This window comes from Xiphophorus maculatus, chromosome 5 (assembly GCF_002775205.1).
Source record: "Xiphophorus maculatus strain JP 163 A chromosome 5, X_maculatus-5.0-male, whole genome shotgun sequence".
NCBI lineage: Eukaryota > Metazoa > Chordata > Actinopteri > Cyprinodontiformes > Poeciliidae > Xiphophorus > Xiphophorus maculatus.
This window is the reverse complement of record NC_036447.1, coordinates 21,227,341-21,239,685: the sequence shown is the minus strand read 5'-3', so window position 1 is coordinate 21,239,685 and position 12,345 is coordinate 21,227,341. Positions and strand designations below refer to the sequence as shown.

At 41.8% G+C, this 12,345-nt stretch overlaps 2 protein-coding genes across 2 annotated transcripts; one reads left to right on the top strand and one right to left on the bottom strand.

The window, feature by feature from the left end:
- Positions 1 to 63: 63 nt before the first annotated feature.
- LOC102225751 (cholecystokinin-like) lies at positions 64 to 775 on the bottom strand. Its single transcript, XM_005810341.3, has 3 exons — positions 689 to 775; positions 362 to 601; positions 64 to 232 (listed from the first exon to the last, which is right to left on the bottom strand). Exons 2-3 carry the CDS (start codon positions 597 to 599, stop codon positions 153 to 155), a joined length of 318 nt encoding a protein of 105 aa, XP_005810398.1. The 5' UTR covers positions 600 to 601; positions 689 to 775; the 3' UTR covers positions 64 to 152.
- Positions 776 to 4,469: 3,694 nt separating this feature from the next.
- Positions 4,470 to 10,796, top strand: LOC102230152 (keratin, type I cytoskeletal 20-like). Its single transcript, XM_014473035.2, has 9 exons — positions 4,470 to 4,830; positions 5,867 to 5,992; positions 7,067 to 7,149; positions 7,271 to 7,427; positions 7,512 to 7,673; positions 7,765 to 7,890; positions 9,321 to 9,550; positions 9,638 to 9,675; positions 9,782 to 10,796. Exons 1-9 carry the CDS (start codon positions 4,588 to 4,590, stop codon positions 9,886 to 9,888), a joined length of 1,272 nt encoding a protein of 423 aa, XP_014328521.1. The 5' UTR covers positions 4,470 to 4,587; the 3' UTR covers positions 9,889 to 10,796.
- Positions 10,797 to 12,345: the final 1,549 nt, after the last annotated feature.

The window sequence follows — 12,345 nt, the reverse complement described above, 5'->3', positions numbered from 1 at the left end:
TTCATCCATTTCGGCTTTGAATGTCTTTCAGTGAAGATGAAATCAGTCCGGACTGCAGAGATCATTCTGCAAAGATCTTTATTTATACATTTTCAAGCCTCAACTTTTCTGTACATGGTGAAGAAAAACCAGGACAGAGTTGCTGTCCTTCCTCACTCCGCTGCGTCCCTGCGTCCGAAGTCCACCCAGCCCTGGTAGTCGCGGCCCAACATGCAGTCAGAGTTCATCACCTCTGTGAACAAACCATTCCTACGTTGAACCACACACACAACACCTCAGTGCACAGATCTGATCACTTTCCGCACATTCACCCATCTGATCAGATAATCAGAAGGGAACATTCTCAGCCGCCCCGGCGTACCTGCGATGGCCTGCATGACCTGCTTGGTCATTATCTCCCGCTCGTCTTCAGACAGGTGCGCCCGTCTCTCCGCCCGGGGCGCCGACGCCTCCCTCGCTTTCTCCCTCTTGGCCAGGAGCCGCTGCAGGACGTCCGCCCCCTTCGCCTGTCCGGCCGCGGCGCTCTGAGGCGCGGCCGCAGAGTCAGAGGCGATCAACGCCACCAACAGCGCAAAGACCAAAATAACTTTTCTGGACATTTCTGCACCAAGAAGATATAAAAAAAAAAAGAGAGAAAAAATCAGTTAGAAATGCACACGAGATATTGCATACCAAAAATAAAAAGTACCTGTGAGGATGGGATGGGACGTTCACTCCGAAGAAAGACGCTGCCTCGGCTGCAGACCCGAGAGTCGGTCAGCTCTTTTATACCACCTAAAATCAAAGACTGATAAGAACCTTCATCCGGGGGCATTTGATGGATTGGGAGACAGATGCTCGGGAAGGAAGTGCGTAAAGGAAACAACGCACCTTAAAACCCGTAATTATGCTTTTCGCACTGCAATAACAATAAAACAAGTCGATGAGTTTAAAGAAGAAATTCAATAACGTTTTAGAGCTGCTTGTAGCCAATACAAGTATAATGGTTCAGCCTCAAGGGAGCTGCAGAAGCCCTGCAGATCATAAACACAGAAATGTCAACCAAAGCAATAAAAAAAAAAAGCTAAAAAAACCCCAAAAAGCTTTCAATGTTTGAAATTGAAATTTGTATAGAGGAAGACCCTGATAAAAACAGAAACACATTTATTAGTTTGTTTTTTAGAATTTCAGTATAAATGCAATATTTCTTTACTGAAATGTTGCATTTCTCTATATTGGCTAAGCTTAAAAGAAAGTGATTTTTGACTTCTACCAGTCGTTTCCTCTGACCAGAGGTAATGCATTAGGGTGATGGCAATGAGCCCCTTCGCCGTCTTAAGATCTGAAGCTCAGCACCAAAGACAAACCATCAAATTTCCACCTGAATCGTGCAAAAAGCTGCTCAGGAGCTATAAGAAGGGTTTGACTACTGTGACAAAAACAAATGTATATTTTAAGATGATCATTAAGAGGGGCATGAATTATTTTCAAGTTCTGTTAAAATGTTGATCATTTGAGTTGAGTGGATTTTAAAAAAAAAGTTCCTTTTTTTTACTAATGTTATTGTCCTTTTTCTCGTTTCTGTAAATCTGGTTCCACTATGAATCTTTTAGGGCTTCACAGTCCTTTTGCAGTTTGGTTTGTTTTCACCCGAGATTTTGTGGTCGTATTAAAAAAGCTCCTGTCGATGGACGTTTCTTACCGACCATGTTCTTTGGAATAGTTTCTCTAAATTGGCAATTTAAAGTGATTCCTGTAGCCGACTCTCACTCTACAGGAAGGTAGTTATGTGACTAATATTTACCCTCAGGAGGAAAATGATTTTGGTTTCATCAGGGCTTCTGGTTCATGTGGATCAACTGGTCCAAACGGGGATCGGAAATGGAGATATAGCAATGCAAGACAAAGGAAGATATTATTTGTGGGATTTTGAGCTTTGTCTATGAGTATTTATCCAACTAATTGATCAAAATGGTAATGACTACAAATTAGCGATGGGTCAAATTGACCCGGAGACGTCCCACTTTGCGATTTTGAACTTCTGTGACATTGAGGCGAAAACTTGTTTCCGTTTGTGTGGAAAATGACCAGCAGGCCTCCGCTGCTCCCTCTGAATACTCACAGTGGAAGTTTAAAAACTTGGATGTGTTTTTCCTTTCTCTCTGTGGGGAAAGTTTTTCGTTATCTTTACCACGGGTCCAGCAGGATGGCGACGAGCCTCAGCAGGAAGTGAGCTGCTGCTGGACTTCCTGGGTGACGAATTGCTATCCTGTTAGTGACGCCACCTCAGAGATTAGAAGGCGTTAATGGTGTTTACACTCAGTATAGATTTTCTTTCTCGAGTGGCTCGTTTCCGCCAGGGGTCAGTGTGATTTAGATCCTCGTAAAGCAGCAGGAACTCAGGACCTTCAGACGTGAACGGTCTCCAGCCTGTCACCTGTCTGACGGTGAAGTTGCACAACTGCTCCGTGCGTTTGCCCCCCCCTCTGCAAGTCAGATTCCTTTAGTTCATTTACCTGCAGAAGCTACACCAAGACCAAACAAAACTTTCCATTTTTAAATTCTGCGTTGCTGAAATAATCATTGCATCTATTCGTGCAGCATCACACGCATCAAGGCCCACAGACAGTCAGCTTTCTCGCAGGACCAGATTCCCAGATCAGACTGGTACATTCAGAAAATGCACACACGCCCTGTTTATCCGTGAAGACGGCAGAAAGTTTTCTCTGTTGCTTTTAAATTGTTTTCACGGATAAAATATCCAGATGGTCGTCTCAGAAATGTGTCAGCCAGGCGTGTGTCTGGCCAAAAGCGGATCTGTGACCTCGACCGTACGGATGAGCAGGTGCTGCCTCGCGCTCGCGTCCACCTGCTCACTTTTCAGTTCTCACCAGGAACAAAAAAAACCAAAAAAGAAACGTAAGAAGACAAGATGTCTGACTGGCCTTGTTTTGGTGCGAGCTGGACTTACTGCAGAGATGAATGAAACACTACATTTTTTTGTCTTGGTTGCTAAGAGGATTACATGAAAAAACCAATGAAAAAGGTGTCAAACAAATAACTACTCTTGTTGTTTTGTTTTCCCACCCCCCAATTTATTTCATTATATTCACCAATAAATTAATAATTTTATTTCTATTTTAGCTACCATCCTACTAATACTAACCGGTTCTGGACCGTGTGACGATGCTTTTTGCACACTTGCTGAATGTCAGCCTAGCAGCTCGCCCTTCAGTTTGCGGCTGCATTTCTCCCTAAAGGAGAGCTGTCCAAACATTCAGCCTTTCACTAACACAGGTTATTTGAGAACTCTGTAATGAGATCTCAGGTGAAAGACAGCACAAGTTTGAGTTAATAGCACTTTGTCATATGGCAACTATAGATTATATGATGGACCAACACAAGGTTGTTTATAACTACGAGTCAAAATCTGATTAGTGTGGTGCGCATTTGTATTCAGCAATTTGTAGAACCATCTATTGCTGCAATTAAAGACACAGCTCTTTTGGAGTGAATCGCTCTACATCAGATTTGCACGTTTAGAGACAGAAATGTTTATCTGGCATTAGCATTAGCCAATCATGCCTCATGATTTCATTTTAATGTCTGTTAAATATGCAACTCTTCCCTGGCTGTTGACAGACTGAGTATGAGATGCTTTATATTTAGAAGTCTTCACTTTTTTGTTTTTATTTATTTATTTGGGGGTTTTTTCACAGCCGTTAATGTGAAAAATGTTTTTTAGAAAGCTAATAGCATTAGCAGATTGCAAATTGCTGGTGTGACTGTGAAGCCATTTGGTCAACCTTTGTGAACATTGAACATGTTCAAAGATCAGGATCTTGTTTAATATCCGGACTTTAAACTTTTCTCCAGTTTTCTCCCTGACCGGCTTGCTGTGTTTCTGGATCTTCATGATGCTGTTCGTTCTCTAATGTTCACTGACAAACATCTGAGTCGTCCACACAACACTTGAATTTATACTCAGGTGAAGTCACACACATGAGGAGTCTACTGAGGTGAGCTGTTTGCACTGGATTTTATTGAATAATCATGTCAAAGTGAAGGGGTCTCAGTGCAATTAGTCCTTCCACTTTCACAGTCTTTCACCTAAAATTGATTTTCACATAAAATTGCATTGAAATGCACAGGAGTTTGTTCCTATATTCAGAAGTAAGTCGTATTGATATGCAGAGAAAAATGATCCACAATGATAGTACAGGGTGTTTTGCTTAAAACGCCCTGGGTATCAGCTTTCTTCATCTGATATGATCTCCTACTACATTTCAGGAATTACAGCGTTTAAACCACCCAGAGCCCTGCATGTTTGCCCCAGGCACCAGCAAACAGCCGGATATCAGTGTAATTGTCAGTTTTGAGCTGCAGAACAAGATGATTGAACCTTTCTGACACAAATGCGCCCTCCCACCCCTCACGCCCATTTACTTGTAAATCTCTATTATGCTATGTGCATACCTCAGGTTGTCATGCTGTGGGCCCTGACGCGGTCTCGTCTCTATAAAGGGCCCAGCTGTCCACAGCAGAGTCAGTCCAGTCCTTCCTGCAGGCCTGCACCTCCTCCACCGCCTCCTCCAGCTCAGCAGCATAATGTCTGTGCCTGTCAACCAGCAGGGCTTCAGCTCCAGCTCCCTGGGAGGCTGGATGCTGGAGTCCTCCTGCATCGGCCCCCAGAGATACTCGCACAGCGTGTATGGAGGAGCCGGCTGCTTCGGGACGCGCATCTCCCAGGGGTCGCACCTCAACTCCTCGTGCTCTGCACGGCCTGTGTTTAACGGAGGCAAGCTCACCATGCAGAACCTCAACGACCGTCTGGCCCGCTACCTGGAGAAGGTGAGACCCATTCGCTCCGAAGCGTGGGATGCAACATTTCTCAAGATTTAACAGCGTAGCCGAAGCTCATTCATACATTTGAGATGGTTCTTTAAGTCACAGGGTCTGAGAAATTTCCTTTATTTCAGCTTCAAGTTTCAAACATGGCAACCTGCAGTTTCTATTGGTGTTGGATCACATGTTCATGCTTTCCTCCAGCAGAAGCTCTCATCAGTAATGAAATCAGAAATGTAATATATTTTTGAGTTTGGTTTTAAATGTAAAAGTTTCATTGATCTACATGTCGTTTTTTCATTTTTTTTTTTATCTAAAAAAGTTGGTTTCAATTCTCAATGTAATTGAAAATGCTAAAATACATAAAAAAAACTCCCCTCCTATCTTTGTCCAAAACATTTTAGAATATGCAAAAAAAGATTGTTTCTTTATTTTTCTTTGCCAAATTTAATGCAACAAAACTTTTATCATTTCCATTAGTTGTCCTCATGACTTTAGTGACTGTTTTCTCTATTGCAGTCAAATCTCACATCACTGTCAAAAAGAAACGGCGCCTCCTACTGTTATGAAGGTCACAGGAAAACATTTCTGATTACCCAATTTTCACCAACAAAAAGAGAGAAAAAGACAGTGTACTTTTTCTCTTTTTTCTCTTTCTTTCAGCCATTTTCTGATGAGTAAACACAGCCTGGAGGTGTTTGTGTCACAGCCTGCTCAGACACAAGCTGTTAAACAGCATAAGTCGACTTTCAAAGGAAAAAAAAAAAATCAAAATCTCAATTATTAAAGAAAAGCTTGAAATTCATCATGTTATGTTGACATTTCAAAAGAAAATTGCTATTTTTTTTTTGTAAGATTTGAAAGTTGCTCTTTTGCCTAATCTTTCCTCACAACAGAAATCAGAGTAGATCTTCACTAAGGAACAGACCAAATTGTGTTAATTATTGTCATTGATTGAACAGTCTAATTAAATGATGGCACTCTGTATTTCGTGATAAACTGACTGACCCGGTGTGTGTGTGTGTGTGTGTGTGTGTTATAGGTGCGCTCTCTGGAGAACAAGAACAGGGAGCTGCAGATTAACATTGACGAGTTTCGTGTGAAGACCTCATACATCACTAAGGACTATGCAAACTACTTTTCCATCATCCGTGACCTGAAAGCAGAGGTGCCGCTCACACTTCGCTTTGCTGCACACAAGAATGAAGAAGAGAAAGCATCATGGTTTTAAATGTAGAAGACACACAGCACATAATGTTAGTTTGTGTAAAGTATTAAAAATAAATAGGAAAACAGCCCAGCATGTCATATAAACACCACATTTAGTTTAGTAACCAGATTAAAAATATAACTTTGTTTGAAACAATCTGTAGTAGAAAGGTTCAAGTCTGGTAATGCTGAAGTTTTCATGTTTATCTTCATCTAAAACTTTGCTAATGGCTAAACAAGCCCTGAAAACGCACCTTTTATGTTTTCTCAAATAAAAAATTAGTCAGACCAAAATTTGATAAGTCTCTGTATAATAAAAATACACACACATGATCAAATTGAGTTCAGATTTCTTGAAGAAAAAAAATAAAAATAAGTGAAATAGCCACTTAGTTTCCACACTAGGACACTATAAATCAGAAGCTGACTTCAGGGTTGTTTTCCATTAACACCCTCAGCAGAAACTGCCACAAATATCATATTTTTGTCTGAGTTTTCCTATTGGGAAGCTAAAGATACAGGTTTAAAACTGATGTTGACTTTGCTGCTTCACTATAAACATAGAGGCCTAAAGCCCTCATCTTCTGGACAGCCAACCAACTTCCCTTCGACAAGAATTACTGTGAAGTTGTGAAATTGTAATGCCTTAAAATCCAGTAAGGAGCATTTCAGGAGCCAAATCGCCAACCGTTTTCTGCACAGAATTTTCACCGTTTTTGTAATAAATTACAGCTGAGAGCATCTTTCCACTGATATTATCCCCTGTTTGTGTTACATATAACACCAGGCAATTTACTATTTGTTTCCAGCCCAGATTCAGACTTCCAGTTTTAGTGCAAAGATGACAGATTTCATGTTTTAGCTTCAGCTTTGTTTAATAAGAGGCTGAATTGTCTATGAGGCTGATTTGAATCCAAACCAGTACATTTCCTTCATGTCAGAAACTTTGCCAGTTGATCGTGCTGAGTGAAGAGGATCGGCCCAATCATGGGTTGATCCCGGGACATAAAGGTCTTGTTTTCCTTCCTTTCAGATTACAAGAAGCTGTTCAGAGAACCAGAACGTGCTACTGCAGATTGACAACTCCAAACTGGCAGCAGAAGATTTCAAATTGAAGTATGTTGGAGCTTAAAACAATTTTTAAAAAAAAATGTGTTCAATAAATCAATTAAAGTCCAGATGAGTGAGATTCTGGGATGCCAGAAGGCCTGACAGGAGGGTTTTATGTGGCGCGTAGGGATGAGATGGAGATGAACATGCGGAAGATGGTGGAGGCCGACGTGTTTCGCCTGCGGGGGATCCGGGACGGGATGACCCTCACCATGAGCTCCCTGGAGTTGACCGTGGAGGAGCTGAAGGAGGAGCTGATCCGCATGAAAAGTGAACACAAAAAGGTGAGATCCACAGGCCGTCAAACCAAAGAGCGTCTGGAAAGGAGGACGTGGAGAATCAATGAAGCATTCGTTCTCCTGCTGCAGGAGATGGAGGAGCTGCGACGCCGGGGCGCCGGGAAAGTGAAGGTGGATGTGGACAACGCCGGCTCCTGCGACCTGGAGAGGGTCCTGGCGGAGATGAGGGAGCGGTACGAAATCGTGATAAAGAACAACAAGCAGGAGATCGAGAAGTGGTACCAGGAGAAGGTGAGTCGCTGGGGAATACCAGATAGCTTCAGATGCATGAAAACAAAACGAAACACTGTTTATTTTGTTCTTATTCGCTTGTTTAAAAAAGATAAAAGCTCTTCAAGAACAAATCCGCATCTACACGACAGAGGTGGAGACGCACCGCTCTCAGACCTCAGTCCTGAAGAGGAGCTACCAGTCTCTGGAGATCACCCGCCAGGCTCTGTACACCGAGGTGAGCCGCAGATGATTAGAGAAACACGCCCCGCTCTAAAAGATAAAACTTTTGTGTTGTTTTGTTTTTTACATCTGAAATCGACAGAAACGCACCCCAATGGAAAATGTGACAAGTTAAACTCGTGGGGGTAATTTCTCTCGATTAAAAAAAATATGGGAGGATATTATAGATCAACAAGATTTCTGCTTAGGATGAAACTTTCTGTTTAAAACATGTCATCTTGGTCAGGAAACATGAACATCTGTGTATTTTTCTTACCCTAAAAACTGTAAAATTACAAACACTTCCCCCCCCCCCCCCCCCCCCCCCACACACACACACACACACACACACACACACACACACCTCCAGTAAACATAATTCTGGCCAGTGTTGTTTTGGTATAGCTCTGTCTAAAAGCTTCACTTTGACACCTCCAAACGTTCATTTAGTCATTTTGACCAAACAGGTCAATCTTAGTCTTCCTGACTAAAACACTTTTCGACTACATGAGGTTAAGATCGACCTTAAAGGGGTCTGATTTGGAGCGCGGGCTTCTTTCTTGCTCAGCACTCGCTTATTTCAGGGAATGTGAAACTTGCTTCACTGGTAGACTTCAATGAAGTGGTTCCCATGTTGATCCCAAACAATTTCATTTCACCTGAGAGTGAAGGTTTGGTAACCAGAAGAGAACTGCGTGTCCCAACAGGATAACGATCCCAAAACCATCAAAACCGGTTTGAAATAAACAAAACAAACCATCATTAAGCTTCTGGAGTAATCCTCCTAAAGCTCCACCAACTGTTGCGATGTAAAGACGATGCTGAAAAGCAAAATCCGTGCCAGAAACATCAAACAGTTTAAAGGAGGTCTATTTCTGCTGCTATTTATGCCAAGAGAATAAACTTTGGGTTTTTGAGCTTGTTTGTGTCATTTTGACTGTGTGTGGATCAATTTAAGTTCAAACTTGTGCTCCTTATTCTTGTTTTTAGCAGTCATGCTGTGAAATTATTCCACACTGGAAGAAATACAGTTTTAAAAAAAGCCTCAAATTTACACAACAGTTTTGCTCATGATGGGTTGATGTAAACTTCAGTTTTGGTCAGAGATCTAAACCAAATTGTGATGGCAAGATTAATCAGCAAACTATCAAACAGCAGTCCTGAATGAAAACACTTCTTGTGTGAGATATCCCCAGGAGGACAAAACGTCTTTCTGTCACGAAAATACCAAGGTTTTTATGATGGCTGACATGTTGACTAGACCTACACATGTAGTTGTTTTACTTGGGAAGAATGAGCTTGTGGCCAATACTCCATCAGATGTATCGCTAGTATAATAATCAGCCAAAAAGAAAATAAAAGTCTGTTGAAATCTGCAACGCATCACAAGTCTCCAGCCTGCAGCGAAGCCCTTTCTCACATCTATTCCTCCTGCCTGTCCTGCAGATTCAGTGCTGGCAGCAGAACATCTGTGTGGTGAACAACCAGACTTCTGCTCAGCTCAGCTGCCATCAGTCGGTCGTCGCCGCTCTGGAGGCGGAGCTGCAGAAGATGAAGACGCGTGTGACCGAGCACCGGATCAAGCACGACACGGTGCTGGAGATAAAGACCAGGCTGGAGAGCGAGATCGCCGAGTACAGGAGGCTGCTGGAGGGAGAGGGATATGAACAGAAGAAGTGAGACATTTTTACCCAAACTTGATCAGAGAACCTGTCCACGGGAGTATTTATACTTTATCATTACTTATTTAACTTATTTCACAGGGCTCTGATCATCAAGCAAGTGACAGAGGAAGTTGAAGGTAAGAATCTCAACCCTTCACCCTTTTAATCCTGATGCTTCTGTATCAAAATCCCTGACATTTTCTCATCTTCTTACGTCTTATTGACTTTTTATTCCCTTTGCAGAGCAAAAACCCCACATTGAGAAGAGAGTGAAAACCATCGTGGAGGAAATTGTTAATGGACAAGTTGTGTCCTCCTCTGTTGACACTCGAGTGCACACTGTTCAGTAGTCTGCCTGCCTCCTCCAAAACCTGCCGAGTTAGTGATTAACCTGTGCTTTTCAGCTGACCACGTGTTCTTTTTGGTGGTTTGGATTTGTCTTGACATGTGCAGCGAACTTGATTTATGTGCTGGTCTTTATACGGGCTCTACTTTTGGAAAAATAGTAACCCAAAAAATCAAATAAACGACTTCAAAAATCCAGTTGTAAACTAACAGATTGTGAATCTGGGATCATATAAATGTTTGTCATTTTGATCATAGTTGGAACTCATGCCCCTCTGTAAGTTAGTCGTAGTCACTAAAGATAAAATATATAATAATACTGCAAAGGTTTTATAAACCCAAAGATATCTTCAGAGAACATAAATTTCACTGTGATGTAATGTAAGTTGTGACCACCAGGTGTCTCTGTTGTCTCTGAGAAGACGGTCTGGCACAGCTTCGTGTTGCATAACCTGAATTTGCTAAAATGGAAACAGATTCTTTTTGCTGCAAAAGAGACTTTTCCAAATATGATTAGCTTGGTTTACTGGCAGTAAGTTAATTATCTGCTGGATGTATAAAACTGAAGCTTTATTGCACATCCAAAAGTCCCGGAGGAAACGAAGCCAATGCTGGAAATGATTTGACAGAAGCACGCAGGGGGGGATTTTTTTTTTTTGCTTTATTAAATAGATCGTACAAAGAGATTTATAATGCTCTAAGAGCTAAAATTATGGGTTGCTGGTCATTCTGGAGACATCAAAGATTTCTTGTCAAAGCGGAGTTGAATGAAGCAGAGCGCTGGGATTAATGCAGCGGTTTGAGGTCCGCCTCCCCTTCGCTGCTTTTGTGCGGTTGCTTTCTGTCAACATGCTGTCATCTATAATCCTCTGTCAAAATGTCAAGTTTCCGTAACAATAAAGGTGAAACTCATTCCCATCGACAGTTCAGTTGTGAAACAACCTGTGCTGAAGCAGAGGAACTCATCTTTATTTTGCGTGCAAAAGAAGGATGTTTTTAAAGTGTTAGGTTGACTACGGCGACCACTGGCGCAGGTAGGGGTGGGCTGGTGGTGCTGCAGCCCCATGGGGCAGCTAAAGTAATGAGCACTTTACACAAAACATGACATTATTCACGAAAACAGATACCATCAAATCAATCAAGTTGCAGGAAAAAGGCAGAACCCCATAATTTAACTTGTTTAAATAGACCACAGCCCAGAGTTAGTAGCACAGGAAGTTTGAACAGCATTTAGCTCACTTCAGCTTTATTTGTTAAGGGCAAATCCAGAATAAACACCATTTCAAGTATGCAATCAAATACACCCTTCATGATAAGGTGTTCTCGGTTTCTAAAGTGATTCAACTTCACTTGTGCAAGAACACACACTAGATATTTCACCATGCCCTGAAAACTGGGAAAAAGTAAATAAATACTAAGTAGACTAGAAACCCTAAAAGTATTTGAACGGGGTTTACTTCCTTTGCTATTTTTACCACATGCGTATAATTAAGTGAAATCCAGATTTATTCAATTAAATTCAAGTGCAGGCAGATTTAAATCCCGTATAACCGCATGCGGTCCCATTTAATCCAGTTACTAATTATAAAAGTGCAGGTCAGTGAAAAACATTATCTAAAGCAAACCTGCATGCTACATTAAATCTTCTCTAGAGTTCGCAGCTCAACAATCTGCCTCTCGAGCTTCTTTTACGTACACAAGTAGCAAAAAGCAGCTTAAATTTGCTGAAACTCATTGGAATCCATCTGCCTCCTCCAGACAGCCTCTGCACCGCTGCTTTGGTCTCCATTTTAGCTGCTTGCTGCAAACCGCACAAAACTGACCAGCAACCTCAGGTGCAAAAAAAAAAAACAAAAAAAAAACGCCCTCAAACACAAAACTCTGGTTGGAGCATCTCTAATTTCAGTGTTTCCTCCTGATGTGAAAATTGTAAAAACAAATGGCTGCCTGAAGAAATGTTTTTTATTCTTTAGCTATAGAGGATTTACAATCAAGCTAACCAGAACGCTGCGTTTCACATTTGTGTTCAGGTCCTCGGGAGATAAAATCCCTCCGTCAGTTTACTCGCAGCTACCTCTATCATTACCACGACACCACACAAGCACAAGCTTTATGGCTTTTTTAAAAATTTATTGACAATAATCAACTTTAATTTTCATCAATGGGAGCTGTAAATTTCCAGACTTGTGAAATCTCTGCAGCCTTTGCATGGAAACCTGTGTGAGGTGTGGTCACTGCAGGGCATCAGAAGAAACCCGTACAGGAAGCAGAGCGTGCAACAGAACACAAAGACACCAGATTACTGCCAATAAATAAGTAAAAAGTGCCTGACTAGGCTGTGAGTCATCTTGGCACTAACACTCACCTTCACAATGAGTAGAGAGATACTGTGTAGTATTGGCCCACACAGAAGGGATCCACACCCAGGTAAAGGCCGATGGGCATATCTATCATTCTTCTGC

Bases quoted from the DNA above. Each gene is read 5' to 3' on its own strand.
- LOC102225751 (XM_005810341.3), bottom strand. From the start codon at position 599: ATGTCCAGAAAAGTTATTTTGGTCTTTGCGCTGTTGGTGGCGTTGATC. The intron at 233-361 runs GTACGCCGGGGC...GTTTGTTCACAG, and splicing joins GGTCATGCAGGCCATCGCAG to AGGTGATGAACTCTGACTGC.
- LOC102230152 (XM_014473035.2), top strand. From the start codon at position 4,588: ATGTCTGTGCCTGTCAACCAGCAGGGCTTCAGCTCCAGCTCCCTGGGA. The intron at 4,831-5,866 runs GTGAGACCCATT...TGTGTGTTATAG, and splicing joins TGGCCCGCTACCTGGAGAAG to GTGCGCTCTCTGGAGAACAA. The intron at 7,150-7,270 runs GTATGTTGGAGC...TGTGGCGCGTAG, and splicing joins GCAGAAGATTTCAAATTGAA to GGATGAGATGGAGATGAACA.